The sequence below is a fragment of the Myotis daubentonii genome, chromosome 12 (assembly GCF_963259705.1).
Source record: "Myotis daubentonii chromosome 12, mMyoDau2.1, whole genome shotgun sequence".
Lineage (NCBI taxonomy): Eukaryota > Metazoa > Chordata > Mammalia > Chiroptera > Vespertilionidae > Myotis > Myotis daubentonii.
In genome coordinates this window covers 56,680,978-56,705,395 of record NC_081851.1, presented here as the reverse complement: position 1 = coordinate 56,705,395, position 24,418 = coordinate 56,680,978, and the positions used below count along the sequence as shown (strand labels likewise).

Sequence of the window (24,418 nt, the reverse complement as noted above, 5' to 3'; positions counted from 1 at the left end):
GTGTCATGTCCCCCCAATCCATGCCCCCCCACAAGCCCCCCGCCCCCCCCCCCCAGTGGCAGATGCAGGCACCTCCTGCTTTGTTTCCCATCCTGAAGGCGAGCAGCTGTTGCACTAATTGCCACCAGCAGGGGGTCCAGGCAGAGCTCACAGTCCTGCTGCCACCGGGGCCAGGGCGGCCCAGGGGGGCAGGTTGTCAGGAGCCCAGTGTGCGAAGCCAGCGTTGAGCATTATTCCAGGAATTTTAAACTCCCGTTAAAGGCTTTGCTGCATCTCACTTCAGTACACAGCATGCTCCAGTTACTGTGCAGAACCACGGGGGCATCAGCCTGGGCAGCACTTATCAATATTTTAGCTCGAGAAAGGCAAATGATGTTGAAACATTGAACTACATTTCCATCTGTTCACACTGACATGGGGCAGGCACAGCCCAGGAAATGGAGTTCCTCCTCCCCAGCTCCCTCGGAGGCAGCAATACCCACTGGCCTGGCCTCTGCCCCTGCCTCACTTTCCCCTTCTCCTCTCTTTTCGCTTGGTCCCGGATGTTCATACCCATGGGCAAAGTCTAAGGAGCTTGACAGTGACTAAGGTGGGTTTGTTGGTAGAGCAGGGGTGGTGTCACCTCAAAGAATCTGAGACTGATATCCCCCTTGTTGGTTGACAGGGTAAAGCAGGGTCAAATGTGATCTGTCCCCTTTGGCATCAGGGGGCATCGTCACCCTCCCCTGCACTGGCCTGGCTCAGTGCCTGCAGAGTGTCCCTCCTGCAGCAAGACCCCAAGATGGGTGGCTAGACATGAAAAGGAATGCGCAGACCATTAGCAGGTGCATACTCACTGCATCAATACTGTAAACAAACAAAGCATTTCATTATACTCCCATCTTCCCTGGAATAAAACAGAATATATTGGCAGGAAAAGAACCTTGAGAAATACAAGTTCAATAGTCTCAAAGGATCTGCAGTTCCTAGGGTGTGGAAAGCAGGGGAGTGGCCTGCTTTAGTGGCTCCTGTGAGGGCCCATGGAGTGGCTCACCAGCCGGGCCCCCAGGAGGCCCGAGAGTCACAGGAATTAAGGAATATGGAACACTCACCCCTTATGTCCCAGCCCTAGAGCAGAATGAGGAACTGCTCTGCAGACTGTGCTTTTACAACTTCCCTGCTTGCAGACAAGGCCACCCACATCCCAAGCCAGATGGAAGAAGAATGGCTCCCCAAGTCTTCAGAAATGGGGTTCTCTTCCTCAGTCAGGGCAGAGGACCAAAGAGGGGCAATATCTAGTAGCATCTGAACCAAATATATAGATACGAGATGACTTCACGAACAGTCATCTCTGAAATCTGATAGCGATGAGTCAGAAGTCCCGGCCATTGCTGACAGCCCTGGAGAAGAAAGTTCTTTTTGTGCCTGGTGAGGCCAGTGGGGACGCAGCAAAGGGCTCTCCTCCGGAATCTGGAGGGTCTGCTGAGTGATGTAAAAATGTAAACCTATTTGTAAATAGAAAAATAGAATGTGTTTACTTCTATCAAGGAGGGGTGCTTTTTAACCTCACTGTCTCTGTAAGATGCAGGATTCATGTCAAAATGTTGGAAAGACACAGCTTTTCCCTTTCCCTCCCTGACCAAAGAAGATGAGGATAGTGCCAGTTGGTTTGGCTCAGTGGATAGAGCATCAGCTGCAGACTGAAGGGTCCCAGGTTCTAATCCAGTCAAGGGCACATGCCCAGGTTTCGGGCCCGATTCCCAGTGGGAGGCATGCAGGAGGCCGCCAATCATTGATGTTTCTATCTCTCTCCCTCTCTGAAATCAATACAAACATATTTAAAAAAAGAGATGAGGGTAGTAAGGAGGAGAGAAGAGAGGGCACTTGGAAACCAAATTTTAAATGAGTCTCATGCTTCCTGAGATTGCCCAAGTATGCCCATGATTGAGACATCCAAGCCAACCATAAATTAAATCTAAAGATGTTATAGGCAGGAAACTTAATGTGGGGCTGGTAGCGTTATGGGTATATTACTATTATGTTTGATACGCGGCCAAAGTCTTGCCATTCCCCACAATGGGAAATAGGCAGCGAGGACACCATCCTGCTCACATGTGAACTGTCAAAATGACTCCTGGGACTGACTTTGACCTTCACCTCTGACCTGTGGATCAGGTCTGCCAAGCCTGCCACAGAGGTAGGAACAAAACAGAACTTTGATGTGACAGCTCACTTGAGCGCCCCCTCATGTCTGTCTGATACTAGGACAGAGGTTCTCAACCTGTGGGTCGCGACCCCCTTGGCGGTTGAACGACCCTTTCACAGGGGTCGCCTAAGACCATCCTGCATATCAGCTATTTACATTATGATTCATAACAGTAGCAACATTACAGTTATGAAGTAGCAATAAAAATAATTTTATAGTTGGGTCACAACATGAGGAACTGTATTTAAAGGGCCAGAAGGTTGAGAACCACTGCACTAGGAGAAAACAGCCTGTGCTTCATCAGTTTAGCAGTGACCCAGCCATGGACAGACAGCCTGGTGCAGACCTGGGGTGCTGCTGAAAGAACACAGGGCGAAGGTTCTGGGGGAGGATAGGGCAGGGTCCCTGGAGAGTCACCGATTCCCCACTGAGGCTGCCCCAGGAGCTTGGCTGGTGGGCGGTATGCTGGGCCTGGAGTGGCGGCTCACAGGGACATTTTGGTAAGTCATCACACAGTCCCATGAAGGTGTGTGCTGAGTCTCTCCTGGGTATGGCCTCGGTAGCCAGCACAGTGCACGGTGAACGGTCCATGTGGGATGCTCACGAACCCAGGTGTGCACAGGTCCCCCACTGCCACTGGTCCTTAACCCTGCAGAGCAAAGACCCCAGCTGGGATGGTGACTTCCCTCCCAGCTCTCCTTCCTGGCTCTATCCATTTATTCCGGAATCCCGTGTTTTCACTAGAGATGGTCCTTGGAGGCAAGGGATCATGACAGGTCAGAGTCAGTATTTTTAACAGGGCATGGAGGTGGTTCTGATGCACAGCTCAATTTGGGACCCTCGAGTATACACATGCCTTCCCGCCCGAGGAGTGTTGACTGGCAGTTCCAGAGTTTGTTCTGTAGACCTAACGGGCTCCCGGATGGGACAGGCAGAGGTATGGGTGGGAAAGTGCCAGAATAGTCCCCCTGGCCCCAACATTCCTTCACCCAACCTGCCAATCCCACCTTAATGCTCACCATTGGGTATCACCCAAGTCTTCGGGCTACGTGTTGTCTTCTCTAAAAACCCCTAAAAACACAGCTCTTGCTGTAGATTCTGTCCCTCTCTCCAAAGACTGAAGGCTGCTGAAAGCAAAACTGTCATCTCATGTGGCCCAGGAGCCATCCTGCCTGTGTGGGTGCACCCCTGAACCTGCTGTATCCCAGGAGCCCAGTGCTCCCCTCCCCTCATGGGCCAGCCCAGCACCAGTCCCAGGCCACCTGCTCTACACAGTCTTGTGAGCAGGGAGGGTGACAATTCCTTTTCTCAGTGCCATCCTCCTGCTGGTCACCTCCCCAGCTGAGCATTTAGGGCAAAGGCACAGGGAGCCAGATTGTCTGCCCCCTCCTGGCACTGTGACTGGGAAGTGTCTGACAGCTCGGCTGCCCTGTCCTTGGTGCCAGGCACCAGGATGAAAGGAAACCCCTGAATGGCAGTTTGGGATCATCTAGTGCCCTGGGCCAGGTAGGTTCCCTGCAAGGATTACTGGTTTCCTCTGAAAAAGCCACAGCCAGTCCTTCAGACAATACCTCCTCTTCTGGGGATCTCTAGCCTCTCTCCTAACCAAGCAGCCAGGGTACAGGGGTCTCCCAGTCTGCAAAGGACAGCTTCTCTTGGAATCCCTCTGGTGACAGGCAACTCACCACCTTTCAAGGTAGCCTGATTCATCTCTAGTTATTCTAGGCAGTTCTTCCTTCTGTTGACTCAGTTGTTTCCTCCTTGAGTCATGGCACAAAGCCTGCTGCTCTGTCTAGGGACACTGGGGCACCAAATAAGGTATCTACTATCATGGTATCAACAGAATGCTTGCTCTAAGCCTGTTCCGGAGGAATTCTGGAACTCTCACTGTCCACAGGCTACCTCTTCGGACACCGAAGGTCTCTTCCTAAGGGGAGGATACTTTCAGGATTGTTGCCCCCAGAGAGCTTCCCACCCCTCCTGCAGCTGCTCCTACTGCCCCTCAGGCACCTGTCAACTCCACCGTTCTATTCAGCCATCACTCCAGCAGGTTTATGTCACCCCCGTGCTGAGGGCAGCTGCTGGGTGTTTCCTCATGTCCTGGGCACTCTGGACCCTCTCATCCACCAAGTGCCTGTCCTGGAACACTTCGCTGGGTTCTCCTAAGCGCCACTGCTACTCTTCCCCCATCAACATAAAGCCTGGGTCCGAGCCACCAACCCAACTACTGGGGGGCAGTGGACAGGTATCTGGGACTGGCGGGCTGTGTCTTTGGAAACAGAACCCACAGCCTTCCTCACTGAGCCCCCCAACCCACCCCGCCCAGCTCCAGGTATGTGTTTTTACTGTGATAAAGTACAGATGACATAAGATTTACCATTTTAATCATTTTTAAGTACATAGTTAATATTAAGTACATTCACAGTGTTGTGCAACAATCACCACCATTGATCTCCAGAATTTTCTCATTTTCCCCAACTAAATCTCTGTGCCCATTAAAAAATAACCCCCCATTACTCTCTACCCCATCTTTTGGCAACCACAATCCTACTTTGTGTGCCTATGAGTTCGACCACTGTTGAATGGACTCATACAATCATACAGCATTTACATGGAAGCACACAATCAGATAGTATTTGCTCTTTTGTGACTGGCTTATGTCACTAAGGATAATGTCCTCAAGGTTCATCCATGTTGTAACCTGTATTAGAATTTCATCCCTTTTTAAGGCTGAATAATATTCCCTTGTAGGCAGATATCACATTTTGTTTATTTATTCATCCATTGATGGACACTTGGGTTGTTTCCATCTTTTTGCCTATTGTGAAGAATGCTGCCATGGACATGGGTGTACAGATATCTGTTCAAATCCAGAGTGAATCTTGGTGTAGCAACAGAGCTACATCCTCTGTAAACAATAACCGAATCCTCCATCACCCCTTCTAGGAAAATGGAGCCACCACCTCTTCCCTCTACCAGGATATTTTGATCTTAGGCCCAGAAAAGTCGGGTGTCTTGCCTAAGGACACAGAACGAATGAAAGGACTATAGCATCTGAATGCAGGACGTTGAGATGTTGATATTGCCAGTCCTGCCCAGTTTTTAAACAAAGCCTCAGTGTGTCTCCCTGGAGCCAAAGAGTAGGTGGATTGAGAAAGGGGGTGATACAGTGGTATGGGGGCTGTACTCGAAGCCACAGGTTTGGGAGACTTGTCTCAACACACACAGGAGAGGGGAAGAAAAAAAATCAAAGCAAATCCCAGACAATTTCTGGCTAAGAACGATGCTGGAAAGGTTTGAACTGTTCTAGGAAGATTTGCTCTGTGAAGCTGCCTCCTTCCGCTGACCAGGCACCAACTCCTCTATTCAGGCACCAGTCAACAGTAACCCCAGCCCCTCATGACCTTCAAAGCAGGCTTAATTGGGCCCTCCTTCGAATATTAGAGACCTGGGTGAGCTGTTCACAAATACACTGAACTGGGCACCATGGGGAAGGAGATTTAGGAGGAGGGAGCAAAGCTGGCTTAAGGTGTAAGAAGAGGGAGGAGGTGTGGCCAGGCAGAAATGACAAAGATTGACAGGGAAGCAGAGAGAGGGTGATGGCATTGGAATAGGGTAGGTATAACAATGCGATGATAGGCAGCATTTACTAAGCACCCAGGTAGTGCAAACAGCCAGGCAAGACACCAGTAGATCTTGCCTCGTTGCACAGATGAAGAGAATGAGGTTCAGGGAGATCAAGTAAATCACCGAAATTCACAGTGGCAGGATCAGCATGGAACTCAAGTCTGTATGGCTCTTTCCTCAATGCCACATAGAGAAAAACCTTGGGTTTGGGTCTGGGGGCTACGGTGACAGGACCTATTAGCCTAGAAGACAAATAGAGAAGGATTGCATGACAGGGCCTATCTACTAACCCCTCCCTGAACACACACACACACACACACACACACACACACACACACACCGGCCCATTCCTTCATCTAGCTGGAAAGAGCAGGATTTGGAGTCAAGAAATCAGCTTCATCTCCCCCAGTTATTGAGTGGGCGGCTTCTGGTCTCTGTATTCCATAATATTGGCCACCCTCATATCTCCCAATGGAAGTGTAACACACCTAAGTCCTCAATAAAGCTGATGGCTCCTGATAGAAGTTAAAAATATTTTAAATATTTACATTATTATCGCTATTTTTTTGTGTTAATTCTCACCCAAGGATATATTTTTTTCCCCCATTAATTTTCTGAGAGACTGAAAGGGAGGAAGAGAGAGAGAGAAACAACCATGTGAGAGAGACATATTGATTGGTTGCCTCCCCGTACTGGGACTGGGAATCAAACCTGCAACCCAAGTACAAGCCATTGACCAGGAATTGAACCTGAGACCCTTCACTCTGCAGGATGACTCTGTAACCATTGAGCAACACCAGCCAGAGCCAGCTGGTGGTGTTTTAAGAGGCCTGACCCAAACACAGTGTGAGCAACACAGCATCCAGTTGACTTTTCCAGCTCTTCACTCAGCACCAGGGCGCTAACAATCTGGCCACACCCTTCCTTGCCCATCCAAGCATTAACATCACTTCTTTCAAATGTTCCCCTGAAGGAAGTTCTGAATTCTTCTAGAGGATTAACTTCACACCCTACCAACATGGTTTTTACTCCTTTTTTATGCTCTGGGCTCCGCCTCTCTTCCCCCCCTCCTTCCTGGGCAGCCCGAATATGTTTTCAAATGCATAAAAGAAAATACAGAGGACCTCAAAGGAAACCAGTCATTTTGAAATACAGTTATCATCAAAATACTTTTTAAAGTAGTGATATAGCAATATCCATGCTTCTCCATTAATGGATTAAAGAGGATCCCCTGGCAGGACAAATCACCGCTGGAGTTTTGAAGCAGGGATGTGCAGAGATGGTATTTGCAGATACCTGCTACAACGGTAAAGGGATTTGAAAATATCTGTGGTCGCTGCTAACACTATAGTGGTTGGATGCCTCCATTCATAATTTCAGAAAAAGCTAAATTTCAGTTAGAAGTTAGTGAGATAAAGATGTCATTCCTGCTCCCCCCCGTGTCCCGCCCTCCCAAGTCTAGGACTCTTGAATCCAACCCATTAATATCTTGGTGGGAAGGAACTCCAAGTTACAAACACTTGTCTTAATGCGGTGTTTTTCACCTGGGAACCTACCGGAGATGTAAATCCACACACCTCCCCCTGCCCATTTAGGGAATCAGAAACTCCAAGGTGGGGCCCAGTGATCTGTGCTCAAGTTTGAGAACCGCTGTCTTAGAGCTCCAGAGCTCAGTGGGATACCATTCCTGGAGTGGAAGGCATGGCAAAGGTGACTCCTTACCCCCAAAGTCCTAGAGAATGGTGGATGGCCCTCTATTTTCTCTCTCTGCTTTATTCAGACTAGCCCTCAAGCTGAGGCAGACTGGTGGTGCGGAGTTCAAAAATCCAAGATTCTTGTTAAAGAATAACGAAGTGCTACAAAGCAGCTTCGGCCACACGTGCAGAATAAAGATACAGCTGCAGGGACAGCGCTGTGGTTTCACTCCTTTATGTACGTGAATAATTGGCCTTCTAATTATCTCCATAAAAGTGAGAAAACTTGCCTGGCTTATTAGTGCCTTGATTAGCACTAGGAAATCATCAGACATCCTTAATAGCTTTCCAGTGATTTCTAGAGGAGGGAGCCATTTTTAAGGCATCAGCCTCCCACGATTGGGTCATTACGGAGCCTTGTAGACCCAGTTCACACAGAACGGGGCACTTGTAAAGTCATCTGTGTTGGGATGGGCGCTCGCTCTCTCTCCGTCAGCCCAGGCTTCTTTCCTCAGAGCCAGCTGGCAGCGTCCTTCCCAAAGGTTCTGGGAGGAGGGCCCGCACCATGATGGGCCGGCAGGGAGGGCTGCCTCAGGACACCCCATCTCTCCTCTGGCCCTGTTCAACCTGCCCCAGTCTCCTTTGGGAAAACACTGTGAGGCTTATAACCTTCCAATTCCCTGACCCCCAGAGCACAGGTTTTGAAAAGCTGAAGGCAATTTGGTTTCTCACCTGGATGGGAGGAGGCTCCTCTTCAGGTCTTGGGACTCCCAGGGTTGAGCTTAAGGACTGAGTGTTAGGAACAGAATCTGCAAGTGAAGAAAAAGTGAACCTACATTTCTCCAGCAGGTGGCACCATAGCTTTACCTTCCACACCTCCATGGCCAGGGAAGGCAGCTCTGAGCTTGCAAATCAGGCATGTGAGCTGCCACCTGGGACTCCCCTTCTCAGAACTGAGGACTTGACATCCGTCCCCTAGGATAGCAAACTAACTCCAACTAACGTTCTCCACACCACTCTTCTCCAAATAGCTTCAATATTTTTGATTCTTTATCTGAGCATCATAAACTTGTCACAAATATTTAGTGACTAGAGGCCCAGTGCATAAAAATTTGTGCACTGGGGGGTGGGGGGGTTCCCTCAGCCCGGCCTGTGCCCTCTTGCAGTCTGGGACCCCTCGGGAGATAACCACCTGCTGGCTTAGGCCTGCTCCTGGGTGGCAGAGGGCAGGCCCAATCCCTAGGTGCAGCCCCTGGTCGGGCTCAGAGCAGGGCCGATTGGGGAGTTGGGACGCCGCCCCCTGTCATGCACAGAGCAGGGTGGATTGGGAGGATGTGATGCCACCCTCAGTCACGCTCAGGGTAGAGCTGATTGGGGGGTTGGGGCACCGCCCCCTATCACACTCAAGGCAGGGTCGATGGGGAGGTTGCGGCACCACCCCCTGTCACGCACAGAGCAGGGCCAATCAGGGGGTTGGGGCACCACATCCTGTCACACTCAGGGCAGGGCCGATGGGGAGGTTATGGCTCTACCCCATCACACATAGAGCAGGGCCCGTGGGGTGGGGGTTGGGACGCCGCCCTCTATTACCCACAGATCAGGGCCGATCAGGCAGTTGGGGCACTGCCACTGTCACACTCAGGGCAGGGCCAATGGGGAGATTATGGCTGTACCCCGTCACACACAGAGCAGGGCCGATCAGGGGGTTGGGGTGCTGCCCCCTGTCACACACAGAGCAGGGCCGATCAGGGGGTTGGGGCGCCGCACGCTGTCACACACAGAGCCGCAGGGCGATCAGGGGGTTTGGGCGCTGCCCCCTGTCACACTGATCCCAGTGCCAGGAGGCCTCTCAGCTCCGCTGATCCTGGTGCTGGGAGGCATATTACCCTTTTACTATATAGGATAAAGGCCTGGTGCACGGGTGAGTGCCGGCTGGTTTGCCCTGAAGGGTGTCCTGGATCAGGCTGGGGGTCCCCACTGGGTTGCCTGGCCAGCCTGGGTGAGGGGATGATGGCTGTTTGCAGCTGGTCATACACCCTTCAGGGTGGGGGTCCCCACTGGGGTGCCTGGCCAGTCTGAGTCAGGGGCTGAGGGCTGTTTTCAAGCTGGCGGGTGACTGAAGCTCCAACCGCTCCTTTTTTTCTTTTTTTTTTTTCTTTTTTATTCTGGGCCAGCTTTAGCTTTGAGGCTTGGCTTCAGCTCTTAGGCCTCCGCTGCTGAAAGCAGGCTTCTGGCCTTTGTGTACCTTCTGTATTTGAAACAATGTTGCGATCCTGCTGGCTGAAGCCCAGCGGACTAAAGCAGGTTTCTGGGGTTTTGTTTAGCTTCTATATTTGTAACATAGTTGCTTAGAGTTGCAGCTCAGAGGCCGGCAGCGGCAGGCGGGGAACATTGGAGTCCTCCGTCACTGAAGCAAACAAGCCTCATGTTAGTTTCAAGCTGCCTGGCTGCCGGCAGCCATCTTGGCTGGCAGTTAATTTGCATATTGCCCTGATTAGCCAATGGGAAGGATAGTGGTCGTACGCTAATTACCATGTTTCTCTTTCATTAGATAGGATTGTCCTTCTAGACCTGGAGCACTGAGGAAGAATTTGAGCAAGCCACGAGTGTGCTCTCTATCACCCTGAAATTCTGGGGCTTTCCCCATACACCCCCAGCCTCCTCATAGAGAGATTTGCCATCCAGATCTTCTAAAATCTACTTATATTTTTAATCTAATAATGAGATCGCTTGCCTGGCTGACACATATCTCAGAGGTTAGGGGAAGCAGCAAGGAGAACACACTGCAGGATTTAACTCTATAGTCTTTGGAAAGATGAAATCCTGACCAGTAAGTCATACACAGGATCATACATTTTTATACATGTTTACACAGGACTGTCTCTCTTTGTATAGAATTTCAGAGTTAATTCACCTCATGCAGCGGCTCACCCAGTGTAGGAATGCCTCCCACATGATGACAACTGAGGGAGACATTCCTTTCCAGTGTGCAGATGGTGTTCACAGCTCTTTGAATGCTCACTACTACCTTGTGAGATACACGGGTGACGTGACTTGCCCAAGGATCACAGTTGCTGTTGTCTGATTTCAAACCCAGCACTCTCATGACAACACAGCTGCCTCCCCATCCCCCTTGACTGATGTTTGTCCAGCTCTTCCTGAAAACTGCCTGCAAGGCAGCCTGTTCCACTGGTACCTCTGATTTTGAGAAATACTTTTCCTATTGTCTAATTATCTTCTGCTGCATAACAACTACTCCCAGAGTTTAGCGATTTAAAACAACCACCATAGTCTCAGATCTCATGAAGTTGTGTGTCAGGAATTCAGGGGACACTTGTCTGGCTGATTATTCTGCTCCATGTGGCATTGACAGAGGTCATGCAGTGGCATTTAGTTGGCCGATGAGCTGGTCTGAAGGGTCCAGGGCAGCTTCTCTTGCATGTGTGGCTCCGTGGCAGGGAAGATGGAAGCTGGGCTGGGCCTGTCCCCCAGACCTCCTCTGCGGGGACTGTCCAGCACTCAGGCCTCAGGGGAGCTGGACTTCTTACATGAAGGCTCAGAGCTCCAGGAGAGAATGTTCCAGCAATCAAGATTGTGTGCATGCCCTATTATGACCTAACCTTAGGAGTCCTATCTGCCCTTTCTAGCATTTCCTATTTGTTGAAGTAGTCTAGAGGCCCATCCAGGTTTTAGGGGGAGGGAGGTAAAGTCTGCCTCTTGATGGAAGAGTGTAAAAAAATTTGGCACTGTGTTTTGAAACCACCACACCTATTGAATTGAAATGAGTTGTTCTATATCTGCCTCTAGCTCCATAGTTACTATATATAATCCTTCTTCTCTATCCAAAACTTTTTGTAAGTTTTAAGGCAGCCTTCCTAAATACCCAAGATTTTGACCCAATCTACAGAATGATCTTTTAGAGTAAGACAAAAAGAAAGAGCAGCCCTGGCTGGTTTGGCTCAGTGGATAGAGCATCAACCTATGGACTGAAGGGTCCTGGGTTCGATTCTCCCCCCCCCGCCCCCCGTCAGGGCACATGCCCCAGTTGTGGGCTGGATCCCCAGTGTGGGGCATGCGGGGGGCAACCGATTGGTGATTCTCTCTCATCATTGATGTTTCTATATCTCTCTCCCTCTCCCTTCTCTGAAATCAATAAAAATATAAAAAAAGGAAAAAAAAGCAAACCCAGAACTTTCAATCTTACTTTAATTTTACCTATAAAATTTTTAAATGGAGCTTTAATAATATTTCATATATAGGTTGAGGCTGGTACCTACTTTCAGGCCATTTCAGGTGCAAACATGTTACCTGGTGTATAAGCGATATTCCAAGAAAAGAGTGAATGTTTACCAAAAGGATTGTCAGTGGGGCCCTTGATTATTTGTCTCCCTGGTGTTACACAAGTGCTTGAATGCCAGGCTGATCATGTCTAGTTTTCAGGAAATTATCCATCCCCAAGTGGTTAAGACGCTCTAAAGGTTTTGGCAAATAAACTTTAGATTAAAAAACTAAATAATTAATACTAGCAGAACAATGAAATACCACTACACAGCTATTAGAGTGGCCAAATCTAAAACACTGACAACAGCAAATGCTGATGAGGGTGTGGAACAATAGCAACTCTCATTAATTGCTGGTGAGGATGCAAAATGGTACAGCCCCTTTGAAAGACAGCTTGGCGGTTTCTTACAAAACTAATCATACTCTTACCATTCAATCCAACAATCATGCTTCTTCATTTACCCAAAGGAGTTGAAAACTATGTCCACATAAAACCTACACACACGTTTTTACCGCAGCTTTATTCATGATTGCTAAAACTTGGGAGCAACTAAGACGTCCTAAGTAGGCGCATGGATAAATAAACAATGGTCCATCCAGACAACGGGATATTATTCAGCACCAAAAAGAAATGAACTCTCAAGCCATGAAAAAACATGGGGGAAACTTAAATGCATATTACTGAGTGAAAGAAGCCAGTGAGAAAAGGCTGCATACTGTATGATTCTAATTACATGACATCCTAGAAAAGGCAAAGCTATGACATCAGTGAAAAGTTGGGGGGTGGGGGGAGGGCGGGTGTTAAGGAAGTGGAAGGGATGAATAGGTGGAGTACAGAGGAGTCCTTTCCATTTTCTCCAATTAGAAAGCCTACAGCCCTTTGGGGACCACCACAAAATCCTTATTCACATTCTCAGGAAGTCTCTGGCTCCCAACTCATTTGCTGCGAGCCTTGACGGACAGGTCTTGAGCCCAATAACAAAGTAAAGCTCTAGTTCTTAGCTCTGCCCACTTCTGCCAACTTCCTTTGTATGAAGTGGCATGAGAAATGGTCAGAGTAACTGTAAGTCTGCTGGAAGAATTATTTTTAAGTTGTTGGAAAGGTCAGGCAGGAAAAAATACTTTTGGAATTTTTAAATCTTGATGACTTTAATATAGAAAGTTGTGAGGATAGGTCTGTTTTGGGCGTTCCTTTTAGTGATTTCAGGGGTAGGCTGTTCAGAGTTTGAGGTACCTTTACTGTAAATCTCTACAGCAGCATCTAGATCTCCACAGTGGCTGCCATCTCTCTGCATCCTTCCCCTAACCTCAGGGGAACAATCTTGACTCTTTGGGCTGACTTGGTATCTGTGATTTCCCCCACATTCACCAAGTCACCTCAACAACATATGACAACATCCTAGTCTCACATCCTCATCTGTCCAATGTGTAAGAATTACTTTCCTACCCTACCTAATTGTGAATGTTAAATAATAGGAGCTTGTGAAACCACTGACACTCTGTAGAGCACCATATAAATGCTGGAAATTATTCATTTCATGATGTATTTTGCTTTTAGAAATTATTCAGCTTCAGCTTTCCCCTTTCTAATTCCCCCCAGCCCCCAGCTCCCTTGGGGATCTGGGCTGGGAGGAGAAGGGAGGGGTGACTCACTCTTCCTGGTCTGCCTCCTCAATTAAGCTTCCCGCCAGCCTGGCCCAAGCAGCGCTTATCCTTAGGCTTGGACCAGTGACCTCCCTGGGGAGTTCAGGTGTCTCAGAGCAGCTTAGCAGAGTTTCCAAAGCTCTGCCTCAGGACAATAGGACATTTCATATACATGATCCTGAAATTGGCAGAATCAGAATCAACCAGCGCAGGTGGAATGGAAGTTCTTGTACCACCACCATCTCCACAGGCAGATAAACAGATGGGCTTCTAGTGGGGCCAAACGGGGTGTGGAGGGAGAGGGGGCAGGGATGGGCCGGTTTGTTCTGGTCTTTGAAGAGCAGAGTCTGGGTTGCCCCTGCCTAACCTTGAACCCCAGCCACCAACCCGTGTTAATGGAATGGAATGGCTTCATTACCCCACACCAGCCAGGTCCCTGACTGACCAGCACAGGATGAGTGGGGGTGGGGGGCAGAAAGCACACACAGAGGAGAGCATTCCACCAAGCACTCCTCTCAGCCCGAGTCCCAGAGTCCCGAGTCCCCGAGTCCTGAGTCCCCAGTCGGCCTCACCTTCCTGAGCAGAATGGCGGAGATTGGGCCGGAGGAGAGGGAGGGAGAAGAGGGAGGCAGCAGCCGGCTGACTCCAGGGTCCCGAGGTTCCATCTTTCCTTCCTGAGTAAACAGCACTGGTCGAAACCCCTCCCAAGTACCTGACGGTGCGTCCCGTCAACGTAGTGAGGGCGAATGAGGGAGCTGAGTCACCCCCCCCCCCCCATCACCTCCACAGACACAAGCGGGTTACCGAGGCTGCGAGCTCCGCTGCCACCCGCCTGGAGCCAGCCCTCCTGAGGCGTTCGCATCGCGCGGGCCTCCAGAGAGCTGCCTCTATCCCCCTGAGGAGTACCTGCCCCTGCCCCTGCCCCCCCGCCCCTGCCCCTGCCCCTGCCACCCGGGACCAGGCCGCCACGCTCGCCCGCAGGGGGACCCTGGGAAGAAGGCGCGCGGCAGACCCGCGGGGACCAGGTTCAGATCCCTGTCCGCCGCTGCGATGTGTGTGACTCCGGCCAGCTCCCAAGCCTGGCGTCTCAGTTTCATCCGCCAGTAAGAATAGCTTCATTGTGCGGCCACCGCGAGCTTTAAAGAGACGCCAGGTGTGTGAAGTGCCTGACGCGCAGGAAGCGTCCAAGAAATGGCCCTTTGGACCTGTTGCTCTGGGGGACAGGAGGTCACCGTGGAGCTGCTGTCTCGGGCCCAGTGGCTCTAGCAGCGATGAGCCTTTGAGGGAGCGAGCGCGCCTGGCTGGGCAGACCAGCAGCGGCTCTTGGAAAAGCCCCAGGAAAGGCACCAGGCTCAGCTCTGCGAGGTCCGCTCACTGCTGCTCCCGCCTTCCTGTCTGACCCCTCGTTCGCGTTCTAGGACCTCGGGCGACTCAAGTCTGATCCCCTGGCCGGCAATTAGGGCAGCGCTGCGCTGTGGCTCTGCAGAATCCTGAGTGTGGGCCATCGGGCCTGGGGGCCCTGGACGGCAGAGGTAGAGTGCCCTTGAGCCAGGATGGCTACCGGGGATGAGGGTTACATGCGGCGTTGTCGTCCAAGCATAGGGGCTCCCAGGCGTCCAAGTCAAAGGACCTGAGAAATGGGGTTGTGCCGCCCGGCTGTCCCTGGCTCCCCTGCCCTCAGGCCCCAGAGCGTCATGATACCCCCAGCAGCTTGGGCTACTATCTCCAGAAGGTGGGCCGAGCCGGGCCTGTCACTGAGCGCCCGGTCCACTGAGTGTCTGGTCGGGACTGTGGACTGCGGTGGCTGCGGCCCGCCGCCAGGGGCAGGCGGCGCCAGGGATTCCTCCCAGCAGCTCACCAGGGTCCCTGCGCGGTACCGCTGCTCGGCGGCTAGCGCGGGTGCGCTTGGCACCCAAGGAGGGCTGGGCCCCTGGTAGTTCCCGATTCAGCCCTGGCAGGGCCTTGGCTGCTCGCGTCCTAAAGAAGGCCTGCCCCTACATGCCCACCCTGTGCCAGCCTCAGGTTTGTGGGTCCCTCCAAGAAAGGGAGTCTTTCGGGGCAACCAGGGACGCGGTGGAGCCTCGCGAGGCGGTCCTTCGGCGCATCCACAAGGTCCTATGGGCGCCTCTCTCTGGACTTCGGGCCGGCTCTACCTGGAGGGGGAGCAAGCCTTGCTGCTGAGATTCTAGGGAAACAGATAGAACACTCACCCCATTGCAGGCCACCCAATCTCGCCCTCTCTATTCGGATTCCACCCCTCAACCCAGAAAACCTTTGGGAGTTCAAGGCGCACAGGGACCCGCGAAGTTCCCGGAAGAAACACGCCTGCGAAGCAGCTCACGAGGCCTTCACCCTGACACCAGGGCTCCAGGTGTTTCTGGCCCGGGCGTGGCGCAGCGAGCTGGGGATGCCCCCTCCTTCCTCGCTCACCTGGCCCGCGGGCAGCAGAGGGTCGGGGAATCAGCACCAGCTCGCGCTGGGCTGTGTTCTGGCTGCGCGAGAGCTTGGTCCTCCTCCAGACCCAGGTGCCTCCGCTTTGGAGCCCCAGCGCTCAGGACCGGCCTGGGCGGGCGCTGGCGCACGGCTCGCCATGTGCTCCCTGGTGCGCGACCTTCCCATCGACGCACACCAGCGCGTTCCACCACCCTACTGCCCGCACACACCCTGGTGCCATACCCCGCACATCCTCGCGCGCTGGTGGCACCGGTTGGAGTCTCCTCCCAGCATCCCTAGGCAGGTTTGATGCTATCGAAACCGTAGCATCGGGATGAGGACCACACACACAAAAGGGCCCAGTCGCCAAGCCCAAGTCCCTCGGCCCTTCTCCACCTGACATTCAACACAGAAACATGTTCATCTCTCCCACTGGTGGCATCAGGGAGGTGAAATTCCCAGCGCTCAGACTCTGGCGCCCCGACCCGGCTGGTCCTTGCTCTTCCCGGGGCCCAAATGGTGTTTCCGATAAGGACGGGGAAGCCGAGGACGGAGTAGCCCGGCGTCTCTCCCAGCTCTCCCTGACCCAGGGGGGGCAAACTTTTTGACTCGAGGGCCACAATGGGTTCTTAAACTGGACCGGAGGGCCGGAACAAACGCATGGATGGAGTGTTTGTGTACTAATGTACATTCAAAGTAAACATCATTACATAAAAGGGTACGGTCTTTTTTTTTCAATAGTTTTATTCATTTCAAACGGGCCGGATCCGGCCTGTGGCCTGACCCTTTTAACCTTTGCAAGGGCGCCCTGCCATCACTTCCTGTGCCCAGCTGGACCCCAGGAGGTGCGCTTCAGGGGAGGGACACCAGGGTCCAGCCTGACCTGAGCCCGGGGAGAGCTGCCTAGCGGGGAGGGTCGTGGGGGGGTGGTGGTGAGAGGGTAATTAAGAGGAAGCATAGCCAGCCCTGAGCTTCCCTCTGCGCTCTCACTAGCCCTTGGCTTCAAGCCCCCAAGCAGGTGAGGCGGCCAGCTGCCCTGGAGGGCTGGGTTCTACCTTCTCCATTTGGGTTCACCTTCGAGGGTTGCGAGGGTTGCGTGGGTATGGAACACGGGAACAAATGAAAGGCGGACGCGTTCACAGGAGCAGAAGAAGGAAACGCGGCTTCCAGCCACTGCGTCCCTTCGGGTCGGCTGCCCGCTGCCGCCACACCGCCGCTGCTGCTGCTGGAGAAAAACGCCTGGTTTCTGTGCTGCCACGGGGAGAGGGGGGCAAAAGGGAGGGGTGACAAGCCTCTGGGAACCCTGTTTGGTGGCCTCTCACGAGGAGCGGCTGCAGCCACCTGGCTCCATCTGAGCACCAGTTACCTGCTGGAGGACTGGCTTGTAGAGATCCATGCCGTGGGCGAGTAGCTGCTTGGGTTTATCTTCAGAACTTCTGCCTAGTTTCCCCGTTTAAATACATGTTTCCGGGCTTAGCTTTTCAAGGGGGAAGGCAGGAGGGAAGTGGCCACAAGCGGTGCGGGGTCTGTGCCTGAGGTCGCTTTACCGGATAAAGCGGGACCTCAGGCACCTCGCCTCCTACTGGCCAGTGAGCGCTTCGCGCAAACTCCCGCGATCCCACCCAGGCCGTGAGAGAGGGGGTCGGCCGAGGCAGGGTCCCTGACCTGCTGCCGCCTCCTGGATAGAGCTGTCTCTCTCCCTGGGACTCCCAGACTTGATGCTGAGCCCTGCCCATAAGCTCCCCTGCGAGGCCAGGCCCTGGTCCCGCAGGTGGCTGGGCTGGGCCTGGCTGCTCGCAGGGACACTGTTGTGAGTGTGGACTTGCGAGCTTCTGGGAGAAGCATGATGCATCTTGGTGTTTGTGTGTGTGAGCGTATGTATTTGGGAGGGGCTCATTTGTGAGTGTTTGTTTTGGCTCATGGCATGTTTGTGTGTTTGTGAAAATGGGTCATGGGTCTGTGTGTGTGTTGCTCAGTATATGTGCGAATGTGAACATATCCGTGGGACAGTCCCTGTGTGGCCACTACGTGTGAGGGGGTGAGTGTTTTTGGTGCCATCACACTGCCTGGCAGATAACAAGCTTTCAATGCTAGTGAATCAAACGATACATGTGTATGCTTGTGCCCTTGTGAAAGTAGCACGCAGCCTGTTGGCCTGTGTATCTGGAACACAGGGGGCAGGTAGAGTTGAAGCAGGCTCCAGGGGCTACTGTGCTTCCCCTTGCCAGCCAGCAGTAAGCCAGGTCTGTCAGCCATGCTCCCCGCATCCTGGGAGCCTCTCTATGCCCTCAGGCAGTAGCTGGCTCTTCATGCCAACCGTCAGCGGAAGTCAGGTCACCAGGCCCCGCAAGTACAGACCAGGTCCCCTGAGGCCCTGAGTGTCCCCTGCAAGCAGAGCCTCCAGGAGAGGCCAAGGGAGCTGCCAGGGCTGGAATTCCTCTTGGAGTGCCGGGGCGTGGGGGTACTTGGTGCGGCACCAGGGGGACGGGTCTTAAAGTCCTCTGGGCATTCATTCCCTTGACCTCCAGTCCTGCGCAGAGCGGAGGCATAGCCTCTGCGCCAAGGTAGCCCACCCAGTTGACTGAGTCTCCGAGGGTCTTGACTGGGAAGGAATCCTTGATGCTCAGAAGTCCCCATAAAAGCATTTTCAGTGAGCGCTGATTTCACCAGAGAGGAAAGACCGGAGAAGTTCCCACTCTCAAGGATCACCTTGCGGGAAGAGTGCCTCATCCCATCCGCCCTTCCCTCCCCTCCCCACCTCTCCCCTCCCTCCCCTTCCCTTCCCGTTGTCCAGGTGGCTAAAGTGGGACATGTTTGGTATTTACAGCAACTGCGACCTAAAAAAAGCATCGATTTCCTCTAGGAGGGACATCCCGCCCGCTTCGCCAGGACCAGCTAGACGGGTCCCTTTATAGGAGGGGAGGGGGCTCGATCCCCCAGAGGGGAGGGATGGCTGCAGGTTAATTTACAGCCACAGAGGCACCTAGGGCACACGACGCTAGGAGGTGCTCCCCTAGCTGGCCAGCCAAGCCCGGGGCGCCCTCTTGCTTCCATTTAGAACACTCGCTCGCTCGCTCGGCGGCTTGCCTGCCAGGCCAGCCTCCCTGAGTCTCCTCTGACTTCTCTCCTCCCCACCCCTTCATCTCCACTCCAAGACGACCGATTCCTGAGCTTGGAGGCCTTTGCTCTCTGGCCACACAACACAAGACTCAGGCTTCAAGGCCGGATGAGCGACTGCTCTTGGGGCCAGTGAATCTGCCCGGCGGGTCGGGTCTGGTTCTGGGGACTGCGATCATCACTAAGGAGCACGCCCCTTCAGGAAACCTCCATGACCCGATTTGTTCCCCAGTCTTGGTATTTCCCAACACAGGTGCCCATGCTCCGCACACAGACTCCCATTTCCTCCCCGGAGGTAAAGAGGGCACTGCTTGGCCTGTGGGGGAAGAGGAGTCCCCAGGAGGAGTGGGCTGCCCCTCCCCCCGCTCTCATGGAGCTTTCTGGACCAGAAAAGGAACAGAGGGCTTTGGAGGAGGTTTCCGAGTTCTCGACTCATACACGGTGTGCATGTGGAGAGGTGTCTCCGCTTTGGGACTCGTGGGGCATCCCTGCCCAGAATGGCCCACCGGAGTGTCCAGTCCCTGTAGGGAAATCAGACACTGTTGCACTCAGGGCTCACGGTCCTCGTGGTGTATATCCATATATATTTATCATTTCTAATTTTATTATAAAATAAAAGCAGAAATATTTCCTGAAGAACATTCACATGAGGGCGTAACAGGCAGACGGCAAGTCCGAGGCTTGGGAGGCAGGCTCTGGCGGGAGCATTGTGGTCACAGTCCGGGGGAAGGAGGAGAGTGCAGGGCTGGGGGCCTGCGGGGCCTTCTCGCCGCTGCCCTTTCTCTTTCACTGAAGTTACTAGGGCAAAGCTGACACCTGCAGCCCCAATGACCCCTCCGGGAGGGCCTCTGGAGATGGCCTGGATTCAAAGGCTGTCTTTCCTTTGCTTTTCCTCCTCCCACCCCCCAACCCCAGAAATCCAGGGGTGGCGGTGGGGGGTCAGAAGGCCAGGCAGGAGGGAAAAGACAGAGGGGTACAGACCCAGGGCCAGGATACGTGAGGCTGGGGGAGAGGAGAGACAATCAGAGAGAGACAGAGAAACAGAAACCTAGAGAAATGACAAGCCAGAAATATAAAGGGAAACAGACAGAGTAAATAAGGGGAGAGCAAGAAAGGGAGAAAGAAAGAAGAGGGAAGAAAGGGAAAGAAAGAGGAAGAAGGAGCAAGGGAAGAGAGAACCGACAAAGAGAAGCAGAGAGAAGGTAGGAGAGTATAAGAACGGTGTATAATTTATTCCCTTCCCTGGTTCAAGACCCGGTCCCAGGTCTCCAAAGCATCTCAAAACCAACTTGTTTGGGGGAAAAAAATTCCCAACAAAGGCCAAGCCAGAGGGCCATCCGCAACACCAACCGGCGGTTCTGCCCGCTCGCTCGTGGGCCTCAGTCCCCGGCGGGCCGCCGCGCCGCCTGCCCTCCCGACGCCGCCTCTCAGTCCCCGAGGCCAGCGCATCGAGGCAGGTGGGGCCCTAGGAGCCCAGGTCCACGAGGTTGGCTGACATGGGGTTGAGAATGGAGTCCTGCAGGCCGTGGTGGTGCTGCAGCGGGTCCGTGCCGCCTCCGCCTGGCACGGGCACCGGCACGGGCACGGCGCTGGGGCCCGGAGGGTGGCCCAGGCTGTGCAGGGATGGCAGCCCGGGTGGCGGCGGCGGGCTGAGCAGCAGCGCGGGGCTGGACGACGAGTGGTCTGGGGTCCCCGACGGCGTCTTCTCGTCCTCGGAGCTGCCTAGCACCGACTTGCCGCTGCCATTCAGCGACGCCGCCAGCGGGTTGTGGCTGTTGGAGTTGGAGTTCTCGCTGTTCTCCCTGCAAGTGCAGGAGCAAGGTCGCAGGTCAGCGGGGACACAGAGGCGGCTCAGCGCGGTGACACCTGGAGCCCGAGCCTGCGTCCTCCGTGGAGCCAGAGCGCCCGCGCTGCCTGCGGGTATTCGGTTTCTACCATCTTATTTTTGGCCCGGCCTAGGGCTCTCATTCCTTCTGCCAGTTCTCAATCTCTCAACACCGATTTCTCTCGACTGTCCTCCGGGTATCATCTCTATCGTCCCACCTCGCATGCTCTCAATCTCATGAAAATCATTCCTGCTCTCTGTATGTTGCTCCTCCCTGCCCCCCTCACTGACCTGCTGACATTTTTTCCCCAGAGCAGCGGGTCCGGAGAGCATGGCTCCCTGGAGTTGGTCTGGCTTTTCACATCTTGGCTCCTCTATCCAGGGCTGGCTGGGTAGATGTAGGGCCGGGAGGGTGAAAGGCCCTAGATACTAGTCGCTTAAAGTTGGGGACCTCCGAGGCCCTCCTCTCCTTTTCCTCTCCTCTGCTAGAGAGAAATCCCTCAATGCGGGCAGGACCCTGGAGCTGAGTCCTTTCCCTCCAGCTCCAAACTGGCAGGCCTGGTGAGGGGTCTCCTGGCTGGGGCTAGAGACAAAGCCCTACAGATATAGGACCCTCCTTTTCCTGATGGCACAGTGAAAACTTTCCTCTGGGGGACTGGAAACTGGGGGCTTGGAGGGCAGCTCGTAGGAGAAGGGGACAGGAGAACGAAGGCGCCTAGACCTTCCGGTCATACAGGAAAAGGAGGGACTCTGCGGCCCTCACCTGGGGCCTGGCCTGAGAACCAAGTTCCTCCGGAGTCTGGACGCATGCCAGTCTGGGTGGAAGGGGACCCTAGCAGCGAGAACCCACCTCCTTGCCTTTCCTTTGACTGGCAGCCCTGCCAGATTTGAAGATTTGAAATCTTGGGTAGATTTTCTTCACCGGCTTCCCAAAGCCCTTTCTTCCTGTTTTCCTGGAAGGGAACTTCCCACAGAGCTGATACCTTACAACTGTGGACACCTTAACCTCATGGTTTCAGAGACTAGGGTCCCCCTGAAGCAGCCCCCCCCCCGCCCCTCCAGAGATCTGGGTCCACCGTTCAGTACCCCCACCTAACCCTAATCATGAAAACTCTGGCTCACATACACCGGGTGCCACCAGGTGTCTTGTTTTGCTGTTGCCCTAAGGCTGGACTCTGCCCCCACAATCAGTTTCTCTCCCATCCCCGTGTCCAGATTTGGATTTCTGAGGGGCAACAGGGCTGGCAGCCACAAGGGCCTAGGTCAGTGTTAGGCTAGTTCAGGAAGTCTTGGTTTCCCTGAGGACAAGCCACGCTCAGCCTTTCTGCTGCTCTCAGCTCACCCTAGACCTAGACCTACCCACCAGGATGGGTAAAACCAGAGGAGAGAGGGGTCCAGGGCATGGCAGGCCAGGGAAGGGCTGCTGGGTCCAACAAGGCAGAAAAAGGGGCATATGTTTCTCTTCTCTCCCAGAGCTGACACTTACCAGCTCTTGGCCTCTCTGTCCTTTCTATGCGGGATAAAAGATTCTCGCTGTCAACTCATACCCAGACAAGGAAAATTCTTGCCCAGGCCCCTCCGCATTCAGGTCATTCCAGGGAAGTTCCAATCCCAGGCTAGAGGGCCTAGAACTGAGTAAGGCCCAAGGAAAGTGCCGACGTGCTAGAAGTGCTAGCGAATTCGCTCAGGCCTCCTGAAATCAGCAACCCCAACAGGCCAAACCCACTCAGTCCTTTGGAGGACTCTCAGGCGACCCAGGATCACGGTTTGGTCTTGCTTTTGCCTGGAAGCTCACTGCGTCTCCATTTCTGTCCACAAGCGACCCGGGCGTCAGTCAATAACTTCCCGAATGGCTTTGCCCGCTTTAGACAAATCCCTGCCCTCTGGGTCTCCCAAAAGATCTCAGCGCCACCCGGGTCAGGCCAGGATTCACTTGGGCCGTGGTGGCTTTGACTAAGGGCCCGGTGTAGGCCTCTCCTGGGAGTTGAGCCCACGCCATGCGACCCCCTCCCTGGAGCCCAAGGGGAGCTCTACTTACTCGTACCTTTCCTTGGCCTCGGCTGCCCGGTCACGCTGTCGCCGGTTCTTGAACCAGTTGCTGACCTGTGTGGTAGTGAGACCCGTGGCCTCCGCCAGCTCCCGCTTCTCCCGCGGGGAGGGGTAGGGGTTGTGCGCGTACCACTCGCGCAACACGCTGCGACTCTTTTCCTTGAAGCAGTAGCTGGTCTCCTCGCCGTCCCAGATGGAGCGCGGCAGCGGAAACTTGCGGCGCACGCGGTACTTGCCCACAGCACCCAGGGGCCGGCCGCGCAGCTTCTCGGCCTCGATGTAGTGCGCCTTGAGCCACAGCTGCTGCAGCTTGGCGTGGTTGTGCGGCGAGAACTGGTGGCTCTCCAGGATCTTGTAGAGCTCGCGGAAGTTGCCGCGGTGGAAGGCCACCACCGCCTTGGCCTTGAGCACGCTTTCATTCTTGTGAAGGTGCTCGCAGGCGGGCAGCGACCACAGAAAGCGGCCCAGCCGCTCGATGTTGCCGCCCTGCTGCAGCACCTCGCACACGCACGCCACTTGCTCCTGCGTGAAGCCGAAGGTGGGCAGCATGGACATGGTGCCGGCGGCGCCCCCGCCCGCCCGCGCGCGCCCTCACCGCGCTGCGCGGTCGGGCATGGGCGCCTCCCCGCCGGGCGGTCCGGGCCCAGAAGCGGGCGGGGCGGGCTCCCTGGACCGGCGCTGGCTCTCGGCGAACTCCGAGTCACGACAGGACGTCCCCGCGCCGGCCGAGGCTCCCGCGCAGCGCTGCGTCCCCGTCGCCTGCCCGCCTCGCCTGCGCCCTGGTCCCAGCCCGGGGGCCGCCCGGGGCGCCGCTCGGCATGCTCCGCGTCCGCTCGCCTGTCGCTCCCTCGCTGGCTGCTCACTAGGTCTCCCTCCCGTCTAGCTCTCTCGCTTTTTTAATAATATTATTCTAAGCGGGCATGAGGCGCGGCGGCCCGCGCCCTGATTGGTCTGGTTATCTGACCCGGGGCCTGCCCGCGCCAGACAATAGTCGGAGTCAAATTATTCGCCATGGAGACGCTGTCAGTCACTGGTAACCCGAGCCCCGGCGGGCCGGGCGGCTCCCCCCGGCTGGCTCCGCTGACAGATCGCCGGGCTCCGCGCAAAGCGTAGGGCAGCTTGAGACAGGAGCCCGAGGCGCTCCAAGAGCCTGGGAGGCGGAGAAGGCCGGGCAGGGGCCCGCGGCGGCGGTGATTGACGGAGCGGACGCCCAAAGAGCAAGGGAGGAGACGGACCCGGGAGGGGGGCGGAGTGGAGACGCGCAGTGGAGAAAAGGGGAGGACGGGGTGGGGGGAGGGAAGAGGGGGAGAAGGAAAGGCGGAGGGCTGCTTAAGGGGGTGCCGGGAGGAAGGGAAGAGAGGCGGGGAGGAAGCCTCGAGGGGGGGGGGGGAGAAACTTTGGGCAGCCTTTAGCGGGCTCCGCGGGATGCCTCCGCCCCACTCCGGGTCACCACGCCCCTCTTGGGGCCACTGCTTGCGGGGGTAGGTTCTGCCCGGAGCTGGCCAGTGGGATGGGGAAGTTTGGACTTGCGCGGACGCCCCTCTAGGATTTGGCTTTTCCTGC

General features: G+C 54.5%; 1 protein-coding gene and 1 long non-coding RNA gene across 4 annotated transcripts in view; both read right to left on the bottom strand.

The window, feature by feature from the left end:
- The window catches only part of SIX2 (SIX homeobox 2), a 49,971-nt gene extending 25,875 nt beyond the window's left edge, over positions 1–24,096 (bottom strand). The window contains exons 1-2 of one of the 3 annotated variants that reach the window (XM_059659945.1): positions 22,845–24,096; positions 20,421–20,783 (exon numbers count right to left, since the gene is read on the bottom strand). In XM_059659945.1, the coding sequence (XP_059515928.1) occupies positions 20,447–20,783; positions 22,845–23,410 (903 nt within the window). In that variant the 5' untranslated portion in view covers positions 23,411–24,096 and the 3' untranslated portion in view covers positions 20,421–20,446. Of the gene's footprint in view, positions 1–19,536; positions 20,784–22,844 lie in introns of those variants that run through there. The other 2 variants (XM_059659944.1, XM_059659946.1) reach the window with 2 other exon arrangements.
- LOC132213830 (uncharacterized) lies at positions 720–14,262 on the bottom strand. Its single transcript, XR_009448075.1, has 3 exons — positions 14,004–14,262; positions 8,239–8,315; positions 720–1,484 (listed from the first exon to the last, which is right to left on the bottom strand). It is a non-coding gene; the product is annotated as an uncharacterized LOC132213830 (long non-coding RNA).
- Positions 24,097–24,418: the final 322 nt, after the last annotated feature.